Source organism: Octodon degus, unplaced genomic scaffold (assembly GCF_000260255.1).
Source record: "Octodon degus isolate 3935 unplaced genomic scaffold, OctDeg1.0 scaffold00257, whole genome shotgun sequence".
NCBI classification, from domain to species: Eukaryota; Metazoa; Chordata; class Mammalia; order Rodentia; family Octodontidae; genus Octodon; species Octodon degus.
Genome location: NW_004524833.1, coordinates 2,620,229 through 2,645,452, shown reverse-complemented (window position 1 = coordinate 2,645,452; position 25,224 = coordinate 2,620,229). Strand labels below are relative to the sequence as shown.

The window sequence follows — 25,224 nt, the reverse complement described above, 5'->3', positions numbered from 1 at the left end:
CACCATTTTACAGACGAGAACACAGAGACTCAATGAGGCTGGTGATGGGCCAAGAACATAAATCAAGTGATAACTAGCCAAGACCAGCAGCCAGACAGGTACGACAGACAGTCTAAAGTGAAGCACACTTAACAGCACACGCTACCAAATAATGTATTTTCACAGCATTATGAAATCAGCTCTAAGTGTGTTTTCCCTAGAGAGCACGAAAGCAAAACATTTGGATTCTCAAGAGATCAATTGCTTCACACTTGTACCCAAATCTAACCAGCTGTAATTCTAATTGGCATTTGCTAATTAAATCAGCAGGGGGCTTTCAATGAGGCACTCAATCAACAAGTGGGGAAAAAAATAAAGAGCTGAGAAGTGTCAAATACCATCAACATATGCAGCTTCAGCCTGCATGAATTTCTTCACTTATGATATCAACGTGATTTTTTAAAAACCCTGTCAAGATAAAGTAGCCTTGTTTTTTATTTAATTTTGAGTGGGGCTGCTTTAATTACTAGGGTTTCATATTCACTTATGTTAGTTTCAATCTTCCTGTCTTCCTGGTGCAGCCAACAGCGGGTAGACCCCACGGGTCTGGATCTTTCTCCAAATCCTGCCAGGAGAACAGAAAGAACCCAGACCTGTTCGCCAAAGACAACATTGCAAATTTTAATCCATCTGGGGAACTTTGGTGGCAGTTGCACTATCTGAAAATAATAATAATAATAATAATAATAATAATAATAATGGCTGGTCAGATAGCTCAGTGGACTCAAGTACCTGCTTAGGGTTCGATCCCTGGCATGCATGCCAGCCCCACCCCCGGGGGTGCGCTAAGAAGGCAACTGAGACTGGGCATGGTGGCGTGCGCCTGTAATCCCAGCACTTGGGAGGCTGAAAACAGGAGGATCACTGAGTCTGATCTATGCAGTGAGACCCTGTAGACCATGTGCTAAATATATAATGAAATAAAAATAAAATACTCTTTGAAAAAAAAATAAGATATACATTACATATATAGGCAATTGGATTGGCTGAGAAATATAATCATTTTGCTGAAAACACTATGATTTTATCTTTTTCTACTAAACATTAGGCGAATAAGCTGAAATTAATCTAGATGAATGCAGTAATTGGTATACACTTTGGTATTTAAGGTAATCACATATAACTTAAAAATATAACCACATGCATCTATTTCTTCCTTCACCTGAAACTGCTAAATGACAGCAAAGGGATTTTTAAAAAGATATATGAGGCAATGGCTGAAGAAAATAATTGAGGGCGGGGTAGATAGCTCAGTGGGAATGGGTACTTGCCTGGCAAGCGCAAGGGCCTGAGTTCAATCCCCCCCATTCCGCCAAAATAAATAAATAAATAAATAAATAAATAAATAAATAAAAATAATAATAATAATTGAGTAGCTCTTTGCAAAATGGAAAGTAGATGAAAGGGTAACAACAGACCATGGACAACGGAAGCATAGGTGCCTAGCTAAGGGGCGACTACAAGAGTTTGCGCCCTCTCAATTCCCCCCAAAGCTTAGGACTTACAAGTGCAGCACTAAGACAAGATCTGCACCAAGTAACAGGAGCACCACGAGCCCAGCCCAGCCCTCCCCCTCCCCTGTTTGTACTGTGGACTGACCCAGGGCCTCAGCACTGAGCTACATCCCACGCCTCTTTTTTGCAATAGGATCCCACTAAACTGCTAAGTTGTTCAGGGGAGAACTGAACTTGCAATTCTCCTGACTCAGCCTCCCAGAGTGCTAGGATTATAGGAACGTGCCACCACATCTGATTTGTCTTTTTATTTAAGTAAACAGGTTTACTCTAATTCCTACTGCTTCCAAGGAAGATGTTAGAGAATTTGACTTTGGAGCAAAGGAGCTACCCAATGACAAAGACTACAAATGTGGGTATCTAGAAAGGCTCAGTTAGTGATGCTGGAATTAGGCCTAAGAACCTGCCCACCTGTTCACTGCAGAGCCACCTTGTGGTTCTCTGGGCTTTACCAGCACCTGTGTTCAGACGGCCAGAGGACACCAGACATTGTAGAAAAACTACCACCACCACCAACACAAAAAGAGATTCCAAAACAAACTTCAAATAAAAACAAAAAGGAAGAAACAACTGGAGGAAAAAGAGACAATGCAGTAAAAAGGCTTTTTGAAAAGATGTAATAAATATCCACCGTGGGATTTTTTTTAAAAAAAGCTATAATAAATGCCCTGAGGGTGGACATTATGGGCTTGAAATGAAAACGGGACACAAGTAAAACAACAAGCAGAAAACAAGAAAGAGTTCCTGCAGACTATAAATAGGATATTACAAAGAACTTTTTGGATAAAATATGAAAAAAGGCAAGGTCATATAAAATGTATCAGCTATCTAAATTCTAGCTTTTCTACGCATCCTATAAAAATCACGAAGATGGAGGATAGCAAAACCACCACTAACCCATGCCTAGGACAGTATTAGGAGTCAGAAAACGCAAGGAACTTCCATGTCCAAGTTAGCAGAGAAATGACCAACCAGCAGCAGCTAGTTCCAAAGCTCACACAGAGGAGAGAGTCAGGCTGACTGCAGGAGAGAGGACAAAGGCGTTCTAGCAGCATCAACAGATGCACTTTGGGCTGGGGAGATAGCCCAGTGGTCTAAGCACCTTGCTGGCAAGCGCAAGCACCCCCCGCACCCAAGTTCGACTCCTGGTATCACATGCTGTGCCAGCCCCAGAACACTGGGCGCACTGTGCCAGCCACTGAAACCGGATGTGGTGGCACATACGTGTAATCCCAGCACTGGGGAGGCTGAGGTAGGAGGATCACTACAAGTCTGAGCTGCATAGTGAGACCTGGACCAAATATTTTTTAAAAAACAGATAAATTGTATCCCCCTAAAATGAAGATCACAGCCCACAAGAGAAAACAGAGGCTACGAGACCTGGCAGATCAGAGAAGTAGCTGCTAAAGGACTGAAAGGAAGGGACTAGAACACAGATGTAACCAGAAACTCGGAAAGGCACTGCTGAAGACAGTGAGACAAGAAAACGGAGACATCTCTTCACAATTTTATGGCAAAAAAAAAAAAAAAGAGAGAGAGAAGTCGTCATCAAAATCCAAGTGTGATAGGAAAAAAGAAAATGACAAAGCTAAAAGTCAGGCCAAGTCCCCCTTTCCACCCAAATGAGACAACACCGTCTAGAAAAGACATTGTGAATTCACGCACCTACAATATTTAAAAGCAATGCAATACCCATCTCTGACAAAACTAAACAAAAAAAAGAGGATATAAATGAAGGACCATTCTATATCTGCATATACAAGATAGGATAGATATACAGCTACCTTCTCTTAATTCAATGAGAAGAAAGATTTGTACTAATAGTGTTTGGACAGGATATCATGTCTGCATCTTTTATTATGAATAACCACTACAAAGAGAACAATGTATTAATTATTGAAACTGTCCTACAAATCTATTTTGAAACTGTCTCATGGCTATTTATTTCTCAATAAAATTAATAAAAAATTAAAAAAAGAAAAGACACCGAGCTTCCCAAGGAGAAGGTACTCTTGAATTAGGAAATCCTGTGAGACTGCCGACTCCTCCTGACCCCCAGCTGCTTCTGGTACCGGCAAACAGTCATTTCACAACCACTATGAGGCACTAGGCAACACCCTTACAAAGCTGCTCTGCGAAAAATACTTTAAATCACAAATTCAAAAATTCAGAGTAGATGCTGATCATGCGTGAGGCCCTGGGTTCAGGCCCCAGTAGTATACAAAAGAAAAAACATGTAGAGCAGAAAGAGACAAAAAGACGAATGTTGGTGAAATTTAGAAAGAAAAGTAAGAAGAAAGAGAGAAAAAGAGAAAGAGATAAAACTACCTCCTACACCTTAGGGGGTCTCACAAATGGAAACAGAAAAAGGTACAAAGCACACAACAGTCTTCACTGTGGCTGTGCACACTAAGCGCTCAGGCAATATTAGCTGTAATTAACTGTAACGTAGGCGACTCATCCAGTTATGCAGACGAGGGATCACTCCACGCATAGCAGCACTGTAATCATTTGGCAGTCCAACTCTTTAAACACAGGATAACAAAAATCACATATAAAGATGATATAACAGGAAGCAGAAAATAACAATTTTATCAAATTTGTTCAATAATTTTTCTGCACACAGTATGCCTTAAAACATTCCACACACAATGCAGCATTACAGCCAGGGTGGCAATACCTAGTCTCTTTCCAAATTCCTTTTACACACTGTCTTTCTTTCAACAACACATTTTGCACTGTCCTTTTGGCCTTATAACTTCAATAAAATGCCTAATCACTAAACATAATGATGCAAATGTCGATGATACATATCTTAGATGGCGTTTCACTATCCTAGATTTGTCAGTTATTTATTACACTAGACCTAGTTGAACTTGTAAATGACTTTCTGAACCCCCTTGTTTTAATAACAAATGAATTCCATACTGTTTGGTCCAGAAGGTGCGCATATGTTTTATAATGATTTTCTTCCTTGCTTTTTGATTATAGGATAGCTTGTTAGATGCTGGTCAACTCTGTCACACCACCCATTAGAATTATCATCAACGACCACTATTGGAATTGTTTTAGTTTCATTTCTTCTTTCAAGCTCTATAACTTCTTTATTATGAATAGCTGACAACGAGGAGTTGTCTTTTTTGTCTTTCCGTGTCATAACACAGACTGCCTCTCTGCTACGCTAACGTTTCTCCCCTTTTTAGTTTTTCCCTTTGCAGACTCCGGGCACATCCTTCCTATTCGGTCACAGGGTCCTAACCATGGCTGCTTTGTATTGTAAAAGCTATTGCTGAAAAAAATTCAGAAAGAATATTACTGAATTCTGGAGAAGTATAAAAATTATACCTCATGTACTTACAATAAGAGTTTTCATAGTCTGTATCACAAAATCATAGGCTATTTTTTACAAATAAACATGAATTAGTAAAATAACCAGAACTTATTAGATTTCACTAGAAATAAACACCAAAAGTGAGTATCATGCTCAAAATTTTAGAAGTACGCAAGAAATAGTCCATATAAAACAATAAGCATACATGCAAGTGGATGGAATGGTTGAAATGATGCCTGCCTGACACTTGGGGCAGTCAAGGACACAAACAAATGTGCTGCCTGAATAATGGAGTGAATTGTTACATGGGCAAATGGGTAAACTGTTTACCCAATTAAACTATTTAGCCAACTAGCCAGTTGGCTTTACTAACAAGCAAAGCAGAGGATACTTCCACCAAAGGAGGAAAGCTACAAATTTAATCCTGGGTACTGATACGATGGTAAGCATTCATATCCTGAGTCCGAAGCTCAGCTACCATGGAAAAGGCGGACGCATGTCCGCTTAGCCTAGTATGAGCTCTTCCAAGCTCTTAGAACAAGCAAGTCTTGAAGAATATGCTCAAGCTGCCAAAAGGGCCGGGTAAGGAAAAGACGTCCTGACCAGGACTCCGCACGTCCGGCTGAGGCGGCTGTGCCATCTGCTGTTTTAACCACTAACTCACTTCCTTCCTCTTGCTCTCCACTCCCTTCTCCTGCCGCAGGCAAAGCGTCTGGGACCCACTGGCCATCTTCGGATTCCCCCAGGATGGACTCCAGGTCGATTTCTTCCGCGGTGCTCCCCTCAGAGGCCAGCAGTTTATCCAAGCCAAATTTAAGTATCTCACTCAACTTGAATGGACAAAACAAAAGAACGTGATTAATTCTGCAAACAAACACTGGGCTAGCAGCAGTTTGCTAAGTGGCTAAACAACACAGGCATTTTTTTCCCTGAGGGATAATCAGCCTTTCTTCAGTCCTGTCACCCATGACTCTAGCCCCCCGTGTTTCATAGTTGGATGTCGGGTGGGCAGACGTGACAAAAGATGATTACAACTGTTGACTTGGCGATCCTCCACAACAACGAAAATTGCAATCCTTTTTTTTTTTTTCAGTAAGAACATTAATTTCATGCATTTTCTACAGCACTCCTCTTCCCAGGCATTCTCAGAAGCCACGGGCTTCTTTCTTAGCACTCCCACAAACACCTTAGAAAGGGAAGGTTCCAGGGGGTAGCAACTATTGCTGATTTAAGAAAAGCAGGAGGTTACAGAAATTAAGGGCATGTGGATGGAGGTTAGAGAAGGCTCAGACTCATCCTAGATCTCAATGACCTTGGATCAATTACTTAAGACGCAGATAACGGTAGTACTTTTCTGTTATTTTTATTCACTGAAACAACTGGAAAGAAGCATGTCAAATAGTAATTACCAAACAACAATCACCCAATAAATATTTAATATCTATAGCTCTGTTTCTGTTGCAGTCTTCTTACAGGATGAACCTGCTTCTCCTATTTATGACTTTACAACTCTTTTAAGATTTATCATGCCACAACTTTTTTTTTAAACTATTAAAGTCTTTTTATTAAAAAAAAATCTCTCGCTTTCTTTTGATGTAAGAGCTCTGGGTTAGTACCTATGTCTTCAGCAACTGCAGCTAACTCTATCTGCAGTCTGGATGGGGAAGAGAACTCAGACAGGAGAGGCAGGCTGCAGCTCTCTCCAGCAACCACGTGCCACAAAGGAAGGCTCGCGGAGGCCCTGCCGAGCTCCACCAGTCTATGCTCCCAGGAGCGTGGGCCAATGGCAGGGAGCCACATCTGTGAGCCTCGCGGTGACATGCCAGCAGCCCATGCCACAGGCTGCCCCCGAGCCCCCTCCACAGAGAGCATTCAAGCACCACAGGGAGACCCGTCATCCTCTTCCTCTAACTCCAAAATTGGGCCTTTAAGGGCCAGCCAAGTAGCTCAGCTGATCAAAGCACTTGCAAGCAGGCACAGGGGCTGGGGGTTCAATCCCAGGGCCTGCTGTGCCAGCCCCGCCCCTGGGGGCACGCTGAGATCATCTAGTAGTGAGACCCTGAGCACCCTCTAGACCTTTCCCTAAAATACAAATAAATAAATAAATAAATAAATTTTTAAAAAGGGCCTTTGGGGGCTGTCACCCTTGCACTACACCCAGTATTGAACTCATCTGTCCAGATCCTGTGGAGAACTACATTTAGGGGTCTCTAGCTTTCATCTTCCCCCTTGTAACTGCCCCCTCAACAGGGTGAAAACAAGTGTAAAGCCTACTCTGCCACCATTATGGAGAAGCATGCATAGATCGGGAGTTAACAACAGAAACACAGGAAAATGAGGGTGGGGCACGACCCTAGGACTATTCTCTTAGTGCTATGGGCCAACTAAATGAAACCTCTACCTTTCCTGTAAGTTCTTGACTCCTGAACAAAAAAGAATGGAGAAGAAAATAATGGAACCAGAACTAACTGTAAATTGGGAAGGGAAGAGGGCGTGAAAGAAGAGAATGCAAAGACAAAAAAAAAAACCCCTAAGATATGTTATGTGTGCATACAGAACTCATGATGAATGTGGTCATATGTACTGGAAACATGTACTAATAATTTTTTTAATTGCAAGATTCCTGTCTTTGCAACACTGACATGGAAAGATGAACACATGTGAGCTTCACAGTGAAGCGCCTGTGGGCCACGCCACCAGCAACCACCAGCCTAAAGCCCGCACTCCCTCCCCAGTAGTGTCAGGAAACTGCTATCTTTAAATTCAGGCTTAGATTAACCATAAACTTGATAACTCTGCCTGCAATAGTGGATAAATTTTTCTCCTATCTGTTGTATGTCTTAGTAAGCTATTCCTTCTAAAGCCTGGTTTTTCATGCAAATTTTTCTAAATGAAATCTTCCTTTAACAATTTACATTTATATTTGTCTACAAACCCTATTGACTAAAGCCTACACATAGTCTTTGTCTCTGTAATTCTGGCCTACCATCTCTCTTTATAACTTTTATCCTCCTCAATCTCCTGGTTTAAAGCCTTACAGACATCTTTGAATTGTCTATCTCCTTAGCTGCCCACCTCAGGACAAATCCTGGCATTTGTTTTTTACAAAGTTTCCTACACCAGACTTTTCCTCTGTTCTCTCTCTCTCTCTCTCTCTCTCTCTCTCTCTCTCTCTCTCTCTCTCTCTCATCTTTTTGAGACAGGGTCTCACTATGCAGTTCAGGCTGGCCCTGAGCTCCCTTTGTAGCCCAGCTGATCACAAACTCAAAACAATCCTCCTGCCTCAGCCTCCCCAGTGCTGGGATCACAGGTATGCGCCATCTGCTACTAGTCCTATCAGACATTTATTTCACTTCAAGTCTGGGTCTTCCTAGAATCCTAGGAGTTGGTCTCTGTATCTAACATCTCACAAGCTCCTGGGATCTATTATAACATATGACTTCTAATTTTAACTCTAGGAGTGCTACAGAATAAGTCTAAGCCTTTTTTTTTTTTTTTTTTTTTTGGCAGTTCTGTAACTTTATTTCAAAGTTAGTTCTCATCCACATTCATTATCTGGAGATTTTTTTTTTTTTTTGGCAGAACCGGGGTTTGAACTCAGGCCCTTGCACTTGCCAGGGAAGTGCTTATTCTACTGAGCTATCTCCCCAGCCCCTAAGCCTTCTTCTTAAAGGAAGTTCTCTCTAAAATCTTCAAAGCAGCACTTGATTCACATGTAATTTTCCCTTCTTCAAGTAAATTAAATCTTTTATTTATTTTTCTTTTTTTTAAATTAATTCTATTGACAAAGAGATAGCAATGAGACAGTTTCAAATCAAATCGGAAGGACAGTTTCAACAAATAATACACTGCATATATTCTTCTTAGTGGTTAATTGCTGTACAAGATGCGGACTTGTGATCCTATTCACAAACACCATTAGAACAAATCATTCTATTCATTAAGAGAATGCAACTATATATCTATCCCAACCTCTTTGAATACAGAGATACAAAATGGACATTCATCGGTATACCCCATTTTTTCTAAGTTCCATTATTGAATATTATAGGTGTGTAAACTCAGCAAAATATTCTAAAAGAGTCCAGTAGCCTATAATAGCATTGGGTCTTATATTTAACTGGCAATGTCAGAAATTATTGACCTGAGTCCCCCACAGCTCAACTTAACAGCATGGCTTTATTTTTTATATTTCGACTTCATACTTTTCTACTGGATGGTTAAGACCAAGGTAAAGCAGGACCTATGCAAGAAGAGTTGTAGCTTTTTGGTCTTAGAAGGTCAGTGAAATGCCCTCAGGATATTTATTTTTCTATTGCATGATTTTCAGTTCTTTGTCTACTTGTTCCCCTCTGAGTATGAAATGAGAATGGCAAATCACTGATCAAAGGGCCTGGGATTAAGAAGATGTAAGGAATTAATCATTATTGATTATGTTCAGTTCTTTCTTTTTTTTCAACCTAATTCTCTTAACAACCCAATGAAACCGTAAGGGCATCCTTCTTTTTAAAACAAGAGATTCACACAACCAATGAATGATGAGGTTTCAAGTCCACATTTGCTCTCAATGCCCATCCTCTTCATTCCACATTCTACTACTTTACTCCCCTCACTCATTTTTATCGCTTATAGCACTCTGCACATAGTAGGTACTATAACAGGTAAGAGCCAGCTGAGGATGATCAGTGGTTAATGCTATTGTCTTTCACTTACACACTCATCCACAGAATGCACTAACTATAATTTATGATTATTCTAAAAAGAACACCAACGTACTCTACCTGGAGGTCAGCATCACCCGAAGGCTTCTGGGCTCCTAGAGTAAAGTGGCCACCTTCTATGATCATGTTGGTGAGCTGCAGCTTGGAGGCTGCTTTCCTATAGATGATTTCTTCCACAGTATCTCGGCCAATCAGCCGAATAACTTTAACAGACCTACACACACATGAAACAAGAGCAGTATGAGGTAAAAGTCTGCAGAGCTGGGGGAAGCATGCCAGTCAATACACCTAAAAGGATGCGAAACTAAATGCCATATTCAGGGTGTAACTTTGTTTCATTTGGACTTGAGCATCTGTTAGAGCGATCTGGCATCAAATTCTAAGGTAACTAGTGGCACCCTTGTTTTTAGAACAGCAAGAATAGAGTAGATTCATGAGCCTACAGTATGCGCTCACAGTGCTACAGTCAGGGAGTGGTGAGGCTTGGAATGAATCCACGTGAGATGGCTCAAAGCTCTCCTCTTAACTCTCTGTTTCCTGCCAGCTGAGGTGACTGCATGCTTCCTTCTGTGGCCAAGAAGGAGAGCTCTGGAACATACACATCATCTCAGGTCAAACGGTAACAACTATCTTTTAGCTCATCCACAATCCCTTAACCTCATTTTCTAACTGTTAGTCCCTAACTTGAGAAATAAATTTTTTAAAACTTCCAAAGGTTCCTTCTAATCCTTTCACAACTTTTAACTTTCTCTTTTCAACTAAGTTAGTCTGGACTGACGACGTGACTCAGTCAACATGAGGTCAAAGGTCAGCTCTAAGCGGAGCCACAACCCTGGCATTCCCCGACTCCCAGTTTGACACCGCCACCTCCACTACAAAGCTCACCTTCTTCCCCAGCCCAGAGGCGAGCAAATCAAAAAGCACAAAAGTGCCGAAGCTTAACTCACGCACTTGTTCTGGCCAATTCGATGAGCCCGGGCAACAGCCTGCAAGTCATTCTGAGGATTGAAATCACTGTCAATAAAAATAACAGTATCTGCAGCTGTTAAGTTCATGCCGACTCCACCTGGAATAATGCAAAAAGGAGTATGGTCAGCAACACACAGATGAGGAACTGGAAAATAAAGGTAAGGCTAACCTGGGTCATGCCAATGACTAATCGGTCAAATCAACCGGCCTCACCCTTCAAAATGACATGCCCACCCCTTCAGAGCATCGCCATGACCAAGAGCTACCCGACTTCACATTGTCTGACTTGGGAAAATTTAATTATAAATTTAAACCGCAACAATGCACTACTCTGCCACAAAGCCACACTGGAGTCATTTACAAGGAAATGGGTGCGCCTTGATTTTTAATTTTTAATTTTATTCATTCATTTATATGTGTGTGTGTGTGTGTGTGTGGCCAGCTCAGCCCACCAGGGGGCGGGGCTGGCTGGCATGTGGTGCTGGGGGATTGAACCGTGGTCCCTGTGCTCTGCCAAGCTTGTTCTAAGTAGGTGCTTCAGACCACTGAGCCATCTCACCAGCCCCTGGGTGCGCCCTGAGACCACAACGTGAAGTGAAGCAAACCAGACGCTTAAGTATCACGTGGCTCTTCTCGTATGAGAAAACAGAAGGAGCAAAATGAGACAGATAATAAGCACGGAGAAGGATCTTTCTCACAGGGCAAGAAGTTAAAGAGATGGAGGGAAGGTGAAGGGAGAGTATGATACAAGGAACTGGGATGCATTGTGTACACACACGTCCCAACTCCACAAGAGGAATAGAAACCCTATGTACTGCAAACATGTACTGAAAGAAAGAATAAAGGAGAGACAGAGAGAGAGAGAGAGAGAGAGAGAGAGAGAGAGAGAGAGGATTGAGAGATGGTGAAGTGGGGAGGGAAGGAAGGAAAAAAGAGGAATTAAGATGTGTCTTATACATGTAGTAAATAACTCTACACGAAAAATGTAATCATTATTATTATAAATAAGAAAAATTTGAAACAACAAATCCCACAAAATGAGGGGAGCAGGGGTATGTCGCAAAAGAAGATGTTTGACTTAGTACCATGAGAACATGTCTTGTTAAAAAATATCAATTTTATTTTGCTTAGAATAGTCAGTGAAAAAAAGGCTCCCGTTCTTTCAGAAGACAGCACTCCATTAGAGGCCTGCTGTGAGCATCGCTAAGCAAAGCGCACTCAGCTACACTCGCCAGCTACAACTACGAAGATCCTTAAGACGGGCTGATGTGAAGTAGGGATGGCACAACCTGAGCAGAGAGGAAAACGCCCTCCGTCTGACTGGCGAAAGCTGTAGCCAGTCTTCTGCGCTTCCTTCCACATTAATCAAAGGCAGGCAGCAAGCCCAATTCAAGACGAGAACACTCCATGCAACGCCTTTCGGATCTTTCTCAGTGTTACAAGAAAAGGGCCAAACAGGTATCTTGAGTTCCAGGAATTAAGGGAACCATGAAACAAATTACAGCCTTCTCTTTGATTGATGTGAAAACGAGTACAAAACAGACTTGCTCTTGCCAGGGTCGGTAGAGCTCACTGCGGAAACAAGCAAGCCTCAAAGGGTTCGTTCTAAGAGCTGGAATAAAGGACTACTTATCAGAGGGACTACTGATTCTCAACTGGCTCTCAAGGCAAGTCAGGCAAAAACATTCTAATTCAAGTCTTCAATATAAAATTAATGTTAGAACAAAGATGCAATAATGACTGATTAACAAGAGAGGCTAACTATTGTGTATCTTATAACAGAAGCTCATTTCTGCTGTTTATTACTTGCCAAGCATTGTTGTAAACACTTTCAATATACAACTTTTTCACCCTCATCAGAACTCTACAGTCCTTTCTATTATCTCCATTTTTAGATGCTGAAATAGAGAAGTCAAAAGACTTTTTAAAGTTGGACACACAAAAGATAAAAGAGGCATGATTCAGTTCCACAGGATCTGGCTCCAGAATCTGTGGATTTTGTTCATTTGTTCTTGAGATGAGGGTCTTGCTGTGTTGCACATGCTGGCCTTACAGGTTCAAGCAACTCTCCTGCCTCAGCCTCCCCAGTAGCTGGGGCTATAGGTGGATAGCACAGCACTCAGCTCCAGACTCTGTGTTTGTATATACTGCTAATACCCCTAGGCATTATTTAATTTAAAAATGTATTTCATAAAATTGATCTTCCTCTTGGGCTGCTCCTGTTTGAGTCTAGCTCTTGTTCACTCACTGCAGTGGTTTTACAAATATGCTACAGTTAGCTGTTTGCAGCATATTCACGAGCAATCACTGCCACCTAGTGGCAATATGACTCGATCAGAAATATTTGAAAGCTGGGGGAACCTCGTGAAGTAAATTGAAAACGAGGCAAAACGAGAAACATGTCCCCGGTTCCACCAAAAAAAAAAAAAAAAACCTAGAAAAATGACTTTGCAGACATGATAGCATTGAGAAAAGGCTAACACTCCATTTGCTTTAGCTCCTGAATGATCTACTTGGTGTCCCACAAGGAGATTAACTGAAAATTCTCCTAATTGTAGATATTTCAAATATGATACTGTTCTCTGAACATGATGAAGACTTTTAAAGCACAACTGGACCTGATCCTTCTAGCTTCTCACCAGACTACCTCTGAGACAACTGATCGCACGAAGAACAGCTGCGACGGGAGGCGCAGCCCGTGAGTGACCTCGGAAGAGGAGGGCCGCAGGAGGAGTCCGGTTCCAGCCTACTACTGACTTTCCTACAGACGTAAGAGACACCCTGGAGAGACGGAGCTCAAGGACTGTATCTCATACTTCCTCTATACGCTTTCTAGTTCTGAATAAACTTCCTACATATGACTGATCTCTTTAGTAAAGAACACAACTCTTTGTGTCCTGGTGTCTACTCTATCCTGATTTAGGTCTACAAAAAATAAGACAAGGAAAATGTGATGACAAGTTTAAAGCTAATTTAAGGTCTCCTTGACCCAGGATGTAAGAAAAAGCTCATCTCCACAAATGGATTGCAAACTACAGTGTAGGAGGGCACTCTCTGGCAGGTAAGGCAACATATTTGTATAATTTTTATGATTCAGACTGTACATAGTCAAGGCCACAAATCATTGGAATAACTGGCATTTTCTTTACAATCACATTTTAAATAAATTTAGATGTTTGTTAAGCTTTGGTCACATTGCTCTTGGAGGAAGGGCAGGCAGAAAAGGAAGGGCAGAAAAGAGGTTCCCTTATTTATCAAACTCATAGAAAAGGGCTGTGTCCATTAAATGTAAACAAAACTTCCCACAAAGATTAGAAATACCTTCTAACAATTCTAGGTTTCAGTCTCAATTGTCTAATCAAACCATAGTTTGGACAGGATGGACAGAAGAGAGCACCATGCTAGAAGTTCAGTATCTTGATAAATCTTGTATACAACCCCAGGTCCCTTCTTTTTCATATTCCTTGGTCATAGCCTCACCTTTCAGGTAATCATGGGAAACTGCACTCATGGCCAGGACGAGAAAGCCCTCTCCACCTCCTGCCCAGTACCTATGTGGCCTACCTGCTCTGGTACTCAGGAGGAAAATAAAAATGGGCTGCTGTCCAAAGTTCTTAATGGCCAAGTGTCTCTCTTCTCCTCTCACAGAACCATCCACACGCTCATAGCTGTAGCCTTCACAGACACAGAAACAAAACAAAACACAGAGAAATCTTACACCTTTTCAAGGGCTCACCCTAGAAACTGAAAGTCAGCCCAAGCCCACATGCAGGCCAGGCATGGCGGCACATGCCTACAGTTCCAGCACTCCGGAGGCTGAGGCAGGAGGATCAGTGCCAATCTGAGGCCAGCCGGAGTGATACACTGAGTTCAAGGTCAGCCTGAACTACACAGTGAGACTCAGTCTCTAAAAGAAAATCCAGATGCAAATTGTCTCCGCCATATGTAGGCATGCTCTTACGTATATAAATCCCATGTGAAAAATCTAAACTCAGGACAGTTCATCTCAAAAGAGCATACCATAAGATATTACTCTGTGCTTCTTAAATACATACAGTTGAAGTCTTTGAGAATTTAAGGGGTAAATACTCAGGTCTGCCCATCCCCAGCAACGCTGGATGTTCACACTTGAGGGCAGTTTGCACCCACTAAGACACTGCTCTTACTGAGGCGAGCAGTAAGACAAGCCAGTGAGACCAAGGGTGTGAGCTGCCCAAAGGCCCCAGCACATGGCTTTTTTTCTTTTTCTTTTTTTTTTTATTGATTTATTTGTGTGTGTGTGTGTGTGTGTGTGTGTGTGTGTGTAAATCTTGGGTGTTTTTTTGTTGTTGTTGTTTTTTTCTGCAGAACTGGGGATTGAACTCAGAACCTTGCGCTTGCCAGGGAAGCATTAGGCTTTTTTTCAAAGAAGCTTGAGAGTTCTCCACTCTCAAGCGCACACTCCAGGAAGGGCAGGTGTGAATGCAGGCCATGTCTGTGCCTTGGGGTTTCTACAGCGTCACCCTACGGTACTGCTGCAGGTGTGTGCTGGGTCAGGTGCACTGCGGTGCCTGGGAGCCATCATGTGGATCCGAGAGACCCACTCTGGACCAATTTATTAAATTGTAAGATTCAAAGCCATACTTTACCACTGCGTTCAAGCTCAATGTTACAGCTTTTCCCTCTTTAATGAACTTTAATATATATTAAACTGAATCCTAAATTCCCTATTTCCTACACAGATATAGCTGATCTTACCTTTCTGCCTCCTTGATTTGTGGAACCTCTATAATTGTAATATTCATCATTTTATTAATCCTGAATAAATACTCATTTGTAGAGCTCAGTATTTCAATACATGGAAGCTCCTGCCACTGAAACTGTTTACCATACATTTTCTTTTTTTCTTTTTCTCTTTTTTTTTTGTATTTTAGGGAAGGGTCTACAGGGTGTTCAGGGTCTCACTACTAGATTGGGCTCCTAGTGATCCACCTGGTTATAGCCTCCCAAGAGGTGGGATTACAGGCACACGCCACCATGTCCAGTCTCAATTGCTGTCTCAGCACAGCCCAAGGGTGGGGCTGGCACAGAAGGCCCAGGGATCGAACCTCCAGCCCCTGTGCCTGCTTGCAGGAGCTTTAATCCACTGAGCTATTTGGCCAGCCTACTGTACATTTTCAAAACAACATTTCTGCTGCATTTGCTCCAGTGTCCACAATTTTAAATCACGTAATTGACAGTAATGTGGATATATATTTCTGCTTACGCATCTCTACCTCGCTGTCAATCCTTGCTTTACGCAACGCTCTCCACTATCTTTAATTTTCTTTTGATTCTGAGTTATGTGGCTGGGCTGCTTTCCTCTGCAAGTCTCACTCCCCATATTTCTCTTCAGGGACCCATCTGACTATTAATTCTAGAAAAGGATCAGGTAATGCGGTGGATGAAGGAGAGTCACCTCTGTAATCCATATAGTCTTGAAGGATATCCAACATCTGGGTCATTTGGGAGAAAAGTAAAACTCGGTGGCCCCTGGGAAGAAAACAAACAGGAGAAACTGCTGACTCTGGCAGTGTCTAAGGTGAGGCTCCCTCAAGCACAACTTACCAAAGAATACAAGCTTATAAATAATGAAATGTTAAGGTAGAAATGTCACATAATTTACAGACTCTCTCAGAAATTCTGAATGCTTTACATAAGAATATACCTCTACATGCAGCTGTGTCCTTCAAAGAGGCAGCTCTTACACCACACTGGAGACATTCCCAGAGGCCTGTGTCAGTGCACCAGAGGCTATGCGAAGGCTGGAAATAAGCAAGCAGCCCCTTCCTGGAATGCCAATCCACTCAATGGAAAGAAACAGAAGCTTTCATTTTACCAAAAAGTAAATATATCCACACAAAGAGTAAAAAGAAAAATTCACACGAATGCATGTACATACATACACATAAACACTGCGAGCCTAATGAACTTAAGTCAACTAATTACAGCAGTTCCTCACCTCAGAATATAAGTCACTACGCTAGATGGTTATATTCATTAATCTGAGAAGCATCACTTTAGAGAAACGGTGACATCCTATTTCCCAGGGCACAAAAAAAATTATATGTAGGGAGGGGACAGGAAAGGGGCAAAATCATGGATTAAATTAAGAATGAAGTTAGAGCTCTACACAGGATCCTGGAAAGACTCAAAGGCCAAAAGCCAGCTATGCCTAGATGATAGCTCTGAGAAGTAAGTGTTTCCTACATCTATGTACCATAAGCAATTTAGAAGCCTCAGTGCAGAAAACAAAGAAAAAAAGAAAGAGAAAACACAGAGGCAAGATGCAACCCAAAATCCACAACTCACCTAAGGCAAATCAAGAGGAAAACGAGGTAGGAGAAATTAAAAACCAATCAGGTAGATTTTCAGAAATAATAGCAGCCAAAGTAACAAAATAAATCAATAAGTCTCTAGACCAAAAACAAAAAAACAAAAAACCCACATTTAATTAAAGATGATGACCACAATGAAGAAAATGATTAGTGAATCTGGAATAGATACAGATTACAAAAACAAAGGAACATAGAAAAGAAATGAAAAAGATGAATACTAAACTTGGAAAGAACTGAATTCATTGAAACAGACTTGAATGGAAATCCAAGAGATTACAAATTCTATTGAAAGTATGTTCACCCAACTCAACTAATGTGAAGGCAGAACACCAGATCTAGACGACAGGCTTGTGGTTGGTGACCGTCAAATGAAAGACCTCTTAAAAATAGGAAGGGACTATAGAAAAATCAACCTAGTAGCTGCCAGACAATGTAATGAAGAATAACATCAGATTAATAAGAATCAATGAAAAATCAGAAGAGTACACAAAGGGCATAAAAAGCTGTTCATGGAAGTAATAACAGAAAATTTTCCAAGGGCTGGTGAGATGGCTCAGTGGTCTAAAGCACCTACTTGGAACAAGCTTGGCGAAGCACAGGGACCGCGGTTCCATCCCCCAGCACCACATGCCAGCCACCCCGCCCCCTGGTGGGCTGAGCTGGCCACACACACATAAATGGATAGATGGATAAATAAATAAATTTAAAAAGAAAGAAAATTTTCCAAGCATGGAAAAAAAATTGAGATACACAGAAATTAGGCATATAGAACTCCACATAACCATGATTAGAAAAAAAAACAAAGACAAAAAAAAAAAAAACCTATACCAAGGTATTTAATAGTCAAGATTCCAGAAATTCAACATAAGAACAGAATACTAAAAGCTGGTAGATAACTGAAACAAATAATCTATAAAGGAAAACCCATCAGAATCACAACAGATTTCTCAACTCAAATTCTTCGGCTGAATGCCACCATGATCACAAGCCAGCATGGTAAAGGGTTTCCAAGTCAACGATGAGCCGCTCCCAGATGGAGTCTGTCTTCCTCCCCTGATTAGCTTCAAGTTTCCTCTTCCGTTTTGTGCTCCTGCCCTAAGACGCCCTAGTCAGCACCTGTAACCATGCCTTATCACCCACACAAGCTCCACTCTCAACCCAGCCCGATAAATTCTTTGTCTTCCTGCCTCCTCCCCAGGGGTTCTTGCTTCTCCTCAGCAGCCCTCCTCAGCAAAGGATTTCTTACTTTTCTCCTCCTTCTTCTCTTTCGTGCCTGAGGAAGGAACCTTACAATTACCACATCAGAAAAAGAGTGAGATGAAATAAATAAGCTAATGTTGAATCTCAAGTTTCTATAAAAAGAAGAGCAAATGAAATCCAAAACATGTATAATAAAGAAAATTATAAAGATCGGAGAAAAAATTAATGCACTAAATACTAAGAAATCAAAACAAAGAATGAATCAGTTGATTCTTAGAAAGTTTAAATGAAATAGACAAATCTTTGGCCACATTTGCCAAAATAAAAGAAAATGTCCAAATCAATGTAATTAGGAATGCACAAATAAATCATTAGATTAAAAAAAAAATTCAACAAATGGAAAATTCACAAAAGGGTAAAATCACAAGGGACCCTGCATAAATCTAGAAGATTATGAATATCCTCTTTGAGAACATACATTCCAGTAAGATGAAAAACACAGAAGGAATGGACAGATTCCCAGGTACCAAAGCTATATACAAATTCTAAACAACCCAGAATCAGTCAATGAAATGCAAGAAGTAATTTTTTTTTTGTTTGTTTGTTTTTGTTTTTTGTAACCAGGGATTGAACTCAGGCCCCTGTGCTTGCCAGGCAAGCGCTTATTCCACTGAGCCATCTCCCTGGGCCCAAGAAGTAATTTTTAAAAACTACCAAAAAAGAAGACTCCAGGTTGTGACAGACACACTAATGAATTTTACAAGAAATTTACAAAAAAATCTAATGTTATTATTCTTCAAACTCTTTGTTGAAGAAAGACTGCTAAAGTCATTCCTAGAAGTAAGCATTACCATGATACAAAAACCAGAGAAGGACCCAACCAAAAAAAGAGAACTAAAGGGCCAGCCAAATAGCTCAGCAGATTAAAGTGCCTGCAAGCTGGCGCAGGAGCCTGGGGTTCAATCCCTGGGCCTGCCATGCCAGCCCCACCCCTGGGGCACACTGAGATGGTGATTGAGACTGGGTATGGTGTTGCGCGCCTATAATCCCAGCTCTTAGGAGGCTGTAAACAGGCGGACCACTATGAGTCCAATCTAGTAGCGAGACTCTGGACACCCTGTGGACCCTTCCCCAAAGAATTAAAAAAATAATTAATAAAGAGAACTACAGGCCTTATCTCCTCAATAGATGCAAAAATCCTCAATAAAACAGTGGCAAACAAAATGCAACAGATTATCAAGAAAGTTATATACTATGACTAAAGTAGGATTCATCCAGGAGATGCAGAGATAGTTTAATACAGAAAAATCAATAAATGTAATATACCATATCAACAGAGTTGAGGATAAAAATCACATGACTATCTCAATAGAAAAGCATTTGACAACATTCAACCCCCATTCATGATAAAACCCTAAAGGAAATTGGAATAGATGTTCTATATTTCAATCTGATAAAAACCATCTATGACAAACCAACAGCCAACATCATAATAAAGGCATCAAAGAAAGCAAGCTTTCATTCTGAAGTCAGGAATAAGACAAGATTCCACTATCACCACTCTTACTTAATACAGTTCAGGAAGTATTAGCCAAAGTAACAGACAAAAGAAATAAAATGAATAAGGAGAGGAAAGCAAGAAATTGTCATTATTTGTAGACAAAGGATACTCTACATAGAGAGACTCCAAACAGTTCACCAAAAGACTTCTACATTTAATAACCAGATTCAGTCTTTTTTTTTATTTTTTTTTAATTTATTTATTTTTTTAATTAATTTTAAACATTTATTTATTTATTGTGTGTGTGTGTGTGTGTGTGTGTGTGTGTGGCCAGCTCAGCCCACCAGGGGGCAGGGCTGGCTGGCGTGTGGTGCTGGGGGATCGAACCGCGGTCCCTATGCTTTCCCAAGCTTGTTCCAAGTAGGTGCTTTAGACCACTGAGCCATCTCGCCAGCCCCAGATTCAGTCTTAAAGCTACAAAATCATCACACAAAAATCAATGCATTCCTGTACACAAATATGAAACTCACTGAGAGAAATTTTAGGGAAAGAGCACCTTTCACAATAGCATTCCCAAATGACCGAAATGCTTAGAAATTAACCTAATAAAGGAAATAAAAGATTTTTACATTGAAAACTACAATATTCTGAAAACAGAAATTGAAGAGGGAATCAGAAAATGGAAAGATTTCCTGTTCTTGGATAGGCAGGATCAAAACAGTGGAAAAAGCCATATTTGCAAAGCTGTTATAAACATTTAATGTAATTCTGGTCAAAATACCTATAGCACACCTCACAAAATTAGGGAAAACAATCCTAAAATTCATTCAGAACTAGAAGAGACCTAAAATAGCAAAAGCAATTCTGGGCAACAAAGACAAGTCAGGAGGCATCCCAATTCCTGACTTGAAATTATACCACAAAGCTACAGTGATAAAAACAGCGTGATACTGGGGGGAAAAAAAGACCTGAGGCTCAATGGAACAGATTAGAAATGTCAGAAACAACTCCGAACATGTTCAACCACCTTATCTTTGACAAAGTAGCCAAGCACATTCACTGGAAGTGAAGCCTCTTTAATAAATGGTGCTAGAAAAACTGGCTTTCCACATGCTGAAGACTAAAACTAGACCCATCTCTCACTATGCACTAAATTAAAGTAGAAATGGATCAAAGATCTAAATACTAACATAGAAACACTAAATTTTCTGGAAGAGAGAATAGGCAGAACTCTTGAAGATATAGGTGTAGGTAAAAGCTTTATGAACAAATTCCCAACCACATAGGAAATATCACAAAGAATCACCAACTGGGATCTCATCTTATTAAATAAACAGCTTTTGCAAAGCAAAAGAAAGAACCAACAGAGTTAAGAGACAACCTACAAAGTGGGAAACAATTTTTGCTACCTGCGCCTCAGACAAAGTACTAATATCTAGAATTTATAAAGAGCTCAAAAATCTCAGATCCCCCCAAATTTAAAGATGCTATTCAAAATTGGGCATCTGAAATGAAAACATACTTCTCAGTTACAGAAGTACAAATGACAATGAAATATATGAAAAAATATTCAGCATCATTGATCATTCAAGAGATGCAAATGAAAACAACATTAAGATTCTATCAGGGCCAGCCAATTAGCTCAGTGGATTGAAGTGCCTACAAACAGGCACAAGGGCCAGGGGTTCAATCCCCAGGCTTGCCCTACCGGCCCCACCCCAGGGCATGCTGAGACGGCGTGGTGGCGTATGCCTGTAATCCCAGCACCTGAGAGGCTGTAAGCAGGAGAATCACTATGAGTCTGATCTAGTAGTTATAATGAGTTAACTGAATTTTGTGCTTTAACTGTGGGGAATTATTAGAAGAAACCTTGTACTTCCTGTTATCTACTCTAAGGAATGAGTTTTCATCCCCTGCTCAAGGCTGTTTAACAATAAATAACTTGTCAAGGCAGCAAGCTGAAGCAAACTCCCTCCCTAACCGTCTCCTGTAAATATAGTCAGCTTAAGACGTATCTTGTAAAACTATGCGCTTATCACTAAACTGTAAAAGACCCCTTAGTTCCAAACAGTTTGCAGTGTGTCAAATAAATGTAGTTTTCTGTTGTTCTGTGTTGGATACCAAATTCGCTTACCAAACTGGATGTGATTCTGTTTTAAGTACCCCGTTACCTACGTTCGATTGCCGCTCAGTCTTCTCCTGCGTGAGAGCTGGCTGAGGACCCTGAGCTCAGTAAGTGAAAGGCTCTATTCAAATTTTAATTTGATCTTTGATCTGGTTCCTATGCTGAGTGACCCATAACAGTAGTGGGACTCTGAATACCCTATAGACCCTTCCCCAAAATACAACAAAAAATAAAAATAAAACAATAAAATTCTATCTCACTCCATAAAAAATTAGCTATTAGCAAAAAATCAAACAGTAACAAATGCTGGCTGTCGGGAAAAAAAGCACATTTTTCCACTGTTGCTGGGAGCATAGGCTAATACAATCACTGTGGAAATCAGTGTGAAGATTCCTCAAAAAACTAGGATGAGATATTTCTTTGAACCAGCTATTCCCCTCCTAAGAATCACACGGAAAGAATTAAAAGCATCATATTACAGCAACATCTGCAACCCATCAACTGAGGAATATATTGGGGGGGGTTCACAATGGAGTACTACTATGCCATAAACAAGAATAAATTTGAAACATTTCTAGCTAAATAGATGCACCTTGATAGCACACTCTTCAGTGAAATAACGGAGACACACATGTTCAAATGTTGCGTGACTTCCCTGGTGTGAGAAACTAAAAGTGTAAATAAGGCCCAAAATGTATAATAGATATTGTAAAACAGGAAGAAAATGTTCAATGAGAAGGGGATTTAGGAAGGTAGGATGAGGAGAACAAGAAAAGAAAGAGGAAGAGAAAGAATAGAAGGAAAAAGGCAAACAGGCCTGGCATGGTGGCACACACGTGTACTCCCAGCCCTCGGCAGGCTGAGGCAGGAGGACTGCTGCAAATTTAATGCTAGCCTGGGCTGCACAGTGAGTTCAGTACCCCCCTGAACCACATAGCAAGACCCTACCTCAAAAACAAAAACCAAACAACAACAACAAAAAAGGAAACAAAGCTTCTGTAATAAGGAGAAGAGGAGTTAAAGGAAGGGAAGGGAAAGGGAGAAAAAGATGGTATATCACGGACAGGTACAAATTCCATGTGATGAACGCTATTATTACGTATACCAAAAATGTACCAGTAAAATAAAAAAAAAAAAGAATACATCTCAAGATTATAATTTTAAGTGAAATAAATCAGACACACAAGTTTAAATATCACATTCTTTTGTGAGAGAAACCCGAAAGGTAAGCGGAAAGGACGACAGATACTGGGAAGGGAAACGAAGGAGGAGAGGGGGAAGAGAGGAAGAGAAAAGGGGAGAGGAAGAACGGAAGGGCACCTTGGTCGGGGAGTTGTTTATAAATGGAGAGGCTGAAAAAAGGTCAAACACAGGGCAGGGGAAGGAGGAAAGCGATCAAGATAAATTCCTTAGGATGAACGGGCTCAATACGAATGACAAATATGTACTAATAAACAATATAAAGTTAGAGAAATAGAGGCATCCACTGAGCAAAAAGGAGCCTACAGTACTTGTCTCTGAAGTTAAATGCACACATTTCATTTGTTCAAGAACAAAGATCTCAGAGCAAAGAAAGGATACTCTGAAAGACCCAGTTAATCCATGCAAATAAAACCTGAGACCTTACTCAGGATGTTACGGTTCATACACTGTCTCAACTTGAGGAGTCCAGAAGCCTAAATAAATAACTCAGCTGTCCCACATCTTGCTGCTCTGGATGCTGTTCGTTGTGTCCACTTGAGAAGTTTAAAAGTTGGCCTAAGTGACTCAGCAGAGGGCCGGGGCCTCACTTTGTAAACATCCTCAGCTTGTGGAGGGCACAGAAAGGGCAGGAGAGTGGACAGGGAGCGCACACAGGATACACGGAAGGCAGGCAGGCCTGCTCTCCCCCTTTTGCTCTTGCTGCTTTCGCTGTCTTCTGCCATCTTCAACTGCTGCCCCGTGCATGCCGCCCCGCCTTGGAGCCAGCTGGTAATGGACTGAGACCTCCACAAATTGTGAGCTAAGTAAACCTGTCCTGCCTTAATTCTGAGCAGCAGGTATTTTGTCTCACCAACAAGAAAAAAGTAACCAAGTACAACTACTATTTTGGTGCCTTCCCACTTTCAGGCTTATTTTCTCTTTTCCTCGATGAAAATCTGTCCTTTTGCAATACACTCTATATCGTGAGCTGTGTGTCTTGTCCAGTGTCTTTCATGAAAGACACAAGCCAGGCATGGTGGCGTGCACCTGTAATCCCAGCCCTTGGGAGGCTGAGGCAGAAAGACTTCCATGCGTTTGAAGCCAGCCTGGGCTACGTAGTGAGCCTGGACTACAAAGCAAAGAGTCAAGGTGGGCAGCCAGTTCCTCATGTTGTTAGGACGCTGCCCTGTTAGGAGCCAGCGTCCCAGTCACAGTACCTACCTAGAATACAGGAACGCCAGCAGCTTATCCAGCAGGTGAAGCTTCCCACTTGCTTCAATCAGGTGATCGCCAATTTCAAAAGGCTCTGGCTCCACACCTGCGAGAGGAAAAAAAAAACCAACTCACAATAATGTGTCCCAGTGAGGAAGCTGCCACGACTGAAGAGCCCACAGCTAAGCAATGGCAAGAGAGCCCACGCTCCTAGCTCTAGTGGAAAATCTGCCCAGCCTCATCATGCGCCAGCCTTTTACAGCTATTTCTGTAGACGGTAGCCTCAATGCTGCCTCAGACCAATCACACAGCTCAGTACTCTCAGACATTTATCTAAGGGACAAACCTACTCTTCAGGAAGCTGAGGCATGCCATAATATTAAAAGTCAAGAAGAGCCAAAATTGAAATCTTCTGGATCCCTAGAGAGTGGAAAACAGACTATGTGGGATGGGAAGGGGTTCTAAGGACATGGAGAGTAGAGAGGAGAGAAGAAATAAAAAATCAATACATGGGGCTGGTGAGATGGCTCAGTGGTCTAAAGCACCTACTTAGAACAAGCTTAGCAAAGCACAGGGACCGCGGTTCAATCCCCCAGCACCACATGCAAGCTAGCCCCGCCCCCTGGTGGGCTGAGCTGGCCACACACACACACACACACACACACACAAATAAATAAATAAAATTTAAAAAAAAATCAATATGTGCCGCGTGTAGGTGCCAATTCCCCACAATGAGTGTACTAATGGTGTATCACCAACATACACTGATAAAGGGAGGAGTAACCAAGACACAGGCTTAGATGCTTGCACTAGTCATTCCCGCAGCCAGGTTTACCCGGAAGGTTTGCTTCAAAATCTATGTGTTCCTAATGCCCCCTTTCCTTAAACATTTTCAGATCTGCAGCCAATTAAGATTCAGTGCATCCAGGTGTGGTGGCACACACCTGTAATTCCAGAACTCAGGAGGCCGAGGCAGCAGGATCCCAAGTTCCAGGCCGGCCTGGGGTACATAGTTCAAAGCCAGCCCCAAACTACATAGCAAGACCCTGTCTCAAAAAAAAAAAAAAAAAAAAA

At 41.3% G+C, this 25,224-nt stretch overlaps 1 protein-coding gene across 2 annotated transcripts in view; it reads right to left on the bottom strand.

Moving 5' to 3' along the window:
- The window catches only part of Chd1l (chromodomain helicase DNA binding protein 1 like), a 74,511-nt gene that overhangs the window by 14,972 nt on the left and 34,315 nt on the right, over window positions 1-25,224 (bottom strand). For both annotated transcript variants that reach the window (XM_023706467.1, XM_023706468.1), the window contains exons 10-15: window positions 24,160-24,256; window positions 16,012-16,085; window positions 14,139-14,249; window positions 10,557-10,671; window positions 9,666-9,819; window positions 5,549-5,714 (exon numbers count right to left, since the gene is read on the bottom strand). In XM_023706467.1, coding sequence (XP_023562235.1) covers window positions 5,549-5,714; window positions 9,666-9,819; window positions 10,557-10,671; window positions 14,139-14,249; window positions 16,012-16,085; window positions 24,160-24,256 — 717 coding nt within the window. The remainder of the gene's footprint in view (window positions 1-5,548; window positions 5,715-9,665; window positions 9,820-10,556; window positions 10,672-14,138; window positions 14,250-16,011; window positions 16,086-24,159; window positions 24,257-25,224) is intronic.